The 4,783-nt window shown below is 37.4% G+C and overlaps 1 protein-coding gene across 1 annotated transcript in view; it reads left to right on the top strand.

Moving 5' to 3' along the window:
* The window catches only part of Dennd5b (DENN domain containing 5B), a 115,250-nt gene that overhangs the window by 72,557 nt on the left and 37,910 nt on the right, over nt 1-4,783 (top strand). Inside the window, exon 14 of the mRNA XM_048802439.1 lies at nt 1,183-1,261. Within this exon, the coding sequence (XP_048658396.1) occupies nt 1,183-1,261 (79 nt within the window). The remainder of the gene's footprint in view (nt 1-1,182; nt 1,262-4,783) is intronic.

The raw sequence follows: 4,783 nt of genomic DNA, 5'->3' as shown, positions 1-4,783 counted from the left end.
TTTTTTTTTTTTTTTTTTTTTTTAAGAGAGAGAGAGAGAGAGAGAGAATTTTAATATTTATTTTTTAGTTTTCGGCGGACACAACATCTTTGTTTGTATGTGGTGCTGAGGATCGAACCTGGGCCGCACGCATGCCAGGCGAGCGCGCTACGGCTTGAGCCACATCCCAGCCCCCAGAATTAACATTTCTTGACCTGGGTTTTTTTGTTTTGTTTTGTTTGTCTGTTTTGGTACTGGGAATTGAACCCAGAGGAGCTTAACCACTGTGCCACGTTTCTAGCTCTTTTTATTTTTTATTTTGAGACAGGATCTTGGTAAGTTAACCAAGGCTGGCCTAGAACTTGTGATATACCTGCCTCAGTCTCCTGAGTTGCTGGGATTACAGAAGTGCACCACCATACCCAATTTCTGATTTTTTTTTTCTTCTTATGACTCCCTGCTTCTCTCATTCTAATTTTCTTCCCTCATTGCTACTCCATATTTCAAACATTTTGATATGGGTGTATATAAATACACTATGTACTCCTGGAGTTTTTTAATTCCATAGTTATTAATGTTTCCTAATTATATATAACTAAGTAACAGCTGAGTTGACATAAAAAAAAAAAATCTTCAAACCCACCCTCTGGCCTTCTGCTTCCCTTCCCTTTTCCAGACTCTTACCAGACTTCTTAGCAAGGCAAAGTATAACCCTTAAAACACATAGAGTGAGCCTAGTATAGTGGCACACGTCTTAATCCTAGCAACTGAGGGCATTGAGACAGGGATTGTGTGTTCAAAGCCAGCCTCAGCAAGGGAGAGGCACCAAGCAACTCGGTGAGACCCTGTCTCTAAACAAAATACAAAATAGGGCTAGGGATGTGGCTCAGAGGTTGAGTGCCCCTGAGTTCAATCCCCGGTACCCCAAAACAAACAAACAAATAACAACAACAACAAAAACCCACATGGAAAGAGATGCTCAGAATGTCACACAGGATTTAGCGTGTAGCTCAATGGTACAGTGTTTACCTATAATGTACAATGCCCTGGGTTAAATCCTCAGCACAGAGGAAAAAAAAAATTATACAGTGAGCTTGGGTCACCAAACTTCATAATGGCCAATTTAAAGTGAATGATCTTGATGAGAAATTATTTTTTCATAAAATACTTATTTAAAATGAAAATTTTTATTTCTACTTTCAGGGGAAGTCAGCTTTGTGGTCACATTTAATTCAATTTCAAGACAGAGAAGAAAAACAAGAGCACCTTGCAGAATCACCAGGTAAGAGGGCTTTGCTTTAGGTTGTTTGAATTGGCAGCATGAAAAGAATCAATAACAGATGGGCTTGTCTGTCTTTTTCTCTCTCAAGCTAAAACATAGCCAGTTTTTCCAGTAGTAGGATAAAGCAGAAGCAGCATGATTATTTATTTTTTCAGGCTGGGAAAAGTTACTTGACTTTTCTGATTTGTGTGTGTGTATTTGTATGTTACTGCATTAGATTCTACCACCAAGCTACAACCCCAGCCTTTTTTATTTTTTCTGTTGAGACAGGGTCTCACTAAATTCCTTAGGGTCTTGCTAAATTGCTGAACTGGCCTCAAGCTTGGGATCTTCCTGCAGCAGCTCCAGAGTAGCTGAGATTATTGGCATACCCCACTGTACCAGGCGACCTTTCTGATCTTCTGCCTCACCATTACAAGATAGGGGAAATAATGCCAAGGCAGACATGTTGATCAAAAATGAAAATCCCCAGTGAATTGTAAAAGACCATATAAGTATTCCTTACTCCCACCAACATTACACTATGGTGTATATTGATATTTTTTTTGTCTTAAAGTTTTGTGACTATTACTAATCTTTTGAGAACCTGTAATCCCAGTGAATCAAGATGCTGAGGCAGGAGGAGTACAAGTTCAAGGCCATCCTCAGCAACTTAGGCCCTCAGGAACTCAGATCCAGTCTCAAAATTTAAAAATAAATAAATAAAAAGGATTGGGGATGTAGCTCAGTGGTAAAGTGTATCTGGGTTCAATCCCCAGTACCAAAAAAATAAAATAAAATCATCATCATTCAGGGAAAGAGTGTATCTCAATCTTCAGGAACTGGAGTTTTGTTTTGGTTTGGTTTTTTTTTTTTTTTTTTTTTTTTACTTTGTTAATTTACTTTTTGAGATGGGGTCTCTCTATGTTGACCAGGCTTTTTTTCAAACTCCTGAGCTCAAGCAGTCTTCCAGACTTCAGGTGTAGGCACCACACCTGGGTTGGGAGTCAGATTATTCAGTTTATACAAAATATCACATGTTAAAGTGTCATAACGTTCTATCTTCCTGCTATTTATTTTTTTACAAAGAAAATGCAGAGGTGCTGGGCCCAGGGTCTTACCCATGCTAGGCAACCACTTTACCACTGAGTAATACTCCCAGACTAGAACTTGCTTTTCTTTATGTAAAATAACCATTTATTTCACAAAAAGTATAAATAACAGTGGGAAGCTAATAGAAATAAAATGTCTTATTGGAGCAGTCATTTAGGAAACTTTTCTAAAATTATAGAGTATTTCAAACATTCAGGAATATAAAAATGTAAAAACTTTTATAAACTCATTTGCTAACCACCAGCTTAAAACAAAAAATACATGGGCTGGGGTTGAGCACTCACCTAGCACACACAAGGTGCTAGGTTCAACAGACACACTAGGTGCTAGGTTCAATCCTCAGTGCCACATATAAATAAATAAATAAAGGTGTTGTGTTCAACTACAACTAAAAAAATAAAATAAAATAAAAAATACAGGGGCTGGGGCTGGGGCTCAGTGGCAGAGCACTCGCCTAGCATGTGCGAGGTGCTGGGTTCGATCCTCAGCCCCACATAAAAATAAATATTAAAAAATAAATAAATAAATAAAAGATATAAAAATAATTGTAACAATCTTTATAAAAAATACAAACATTACAAATATGATTGAAACACCCTTGTATCCACCCCCTCCTCCTTTTTCCTTTCTGCCCTTAGAGGGCAACACTACCCTAAATGTGTTTATTATTGGAAACCTAGTTTTTAAATATATTTAATCAGATAGCTAGGAGTATAAGTTGGCTTTTTCCTTTGTAAATTTTTTTATTTGTTCTAATTAGCTATACAGGACAGTAGAATGCATTTAGGCACTTTGTTATTTTATACATAAATGTGGTATAATTTCTTATTTTTCTGATTGTACATGTGGAATCACATTGGTCATGATGTCATATATGTACATAAGGTAATAATGTCTGTTTCATTCTACTGTCCTTCCTATCCCCATGTGTCCTCCCCTCCCTTCACATCCCTCTACCTAAAGTAACTCTATTCTTCCATAACACCCCACCCCCACTTATTGTGAATTAGCACCCACATATCAGAGAAAACATTAGCGTTTGGTTTTTTGGGATTGGCTTACTTTGCTTAATATGATACTCTCCAACTTGATACTATCATGCCCTGAAGCTCCTCTGAAAAGAAATGTCAAATTCCTGATGTCCCAGGTTATAATTATGTTTATAAAGATTCAGATTAAGTTTAAAAGCATTCTCTAATGTTCATCTCCTCTTCCCCTTTGTCTGTAAAGAAAAAGTAAAAATGTGTTGGCATGTGCCCTGAGTTGTCTCTAACAGAAAGTACAGCAGTTCAGACCATAAGACCATAATCAAGACAGCTTACCCTAATTTCGTTTTTTTTTTTTTAAACAGTTGCAGCAATTTTTTTTTTTTTTACAGAGAGAGAGGGAGAATTTTAATATTCATTTATTTTTTAGTTTTCGGCGGACACAACATCTTTGTTTGTATGTGGTGCTGAGGATTGAACCCAGGCCACACGCATGCCAGGCGAGCGCACTACCACTTGAGCCACATCCCCAGCCCCAGCTTACCCTAATTTCACTTGCTTTTAGCCAAAAGGCTGAGAAATGGTTTTACCCCAATATTTAAAAAATAAATCCCTAGGAAGAAATAACCATTTGTAGGGTGAGATGTTAGAAAGTCAACATTAGTTAAGGTGGGGAGCATTCAGCTCTTGTGCCAAAATGAGGCATGTAAGAATGTCTAGCAGTTAGAATTAACAACTGTTAGGCAACACCAGCAGCTTTCCTGGCTTTGGCTGATCAAATGTTGGGTGGTTCAGGTGGAGATCAGAGTATCGATTATCTCAATGCCTTCAGTTAGTAGTAGAACAAGCAAAACTAAAGACAAGGCTAAGGAATATAAAATGTGCCAAAGCCTCATGCAGTCATTGTTTGTGCTCTGATGTCAAATGTTGATGAAGGGCTGGTAATGTAAGAATGAACACAAGTTAAATATTTTGCTGATCCTAAGTAAAATAAATACAAGCCATGTAGCTTTTGAAATCAAAGTTTATCATTTGTTTAGAGGATGGATTTCATGACTATTGCTCTAACACTTCTAGTGATTTAGTCCAGGAAATTCGAATTTAAAAATATGAGAGTAGCCAAAAGATTACACACCTGTAATCTCAGCTACTTGGGAGGCCAAAAAGCAGGATGATCCCAAGTACAAGGCCAACTGGTCAGGTTAGCAAGATCCTCTCTGTCTCAAAATTTAAAAAGAAATAGAGGGCAGGGTATGTAAATTATGATAGAGCACTCCTGAGTTCAATACCCAGTACCACCAGAGAAAAGAGAATATGAAATACATGTGAAAACATCAGTTTAAAAAATATTTTATTCTAGGACTGGGGATATAGCTCAGTGGTAGTGTTTGCTTAGCATGTGCGAGGTCTTGGATTCAACTCCTAGTAGCACCAAAAAGTAAAA

Source organism: Marmota marmota, unplaced genomic scaffold (genome assembly GCF_001458135.2).
Source record: "Marmota marmota marmota unplaced genomic scaffold, marMar, whole genome shotgun sequence".
Taxonomy (NCBI): Eukaryota; Metazoa; Chordata; class Mammalia; order Rodentia; family Sciuridae; genus Marmota; species Marmota marmota.
The sequence above is the reverse complement of the archived record's forward strand: the minus strand, read 5'-3'. Positions and strand labels throughout refer to the sequence as shown.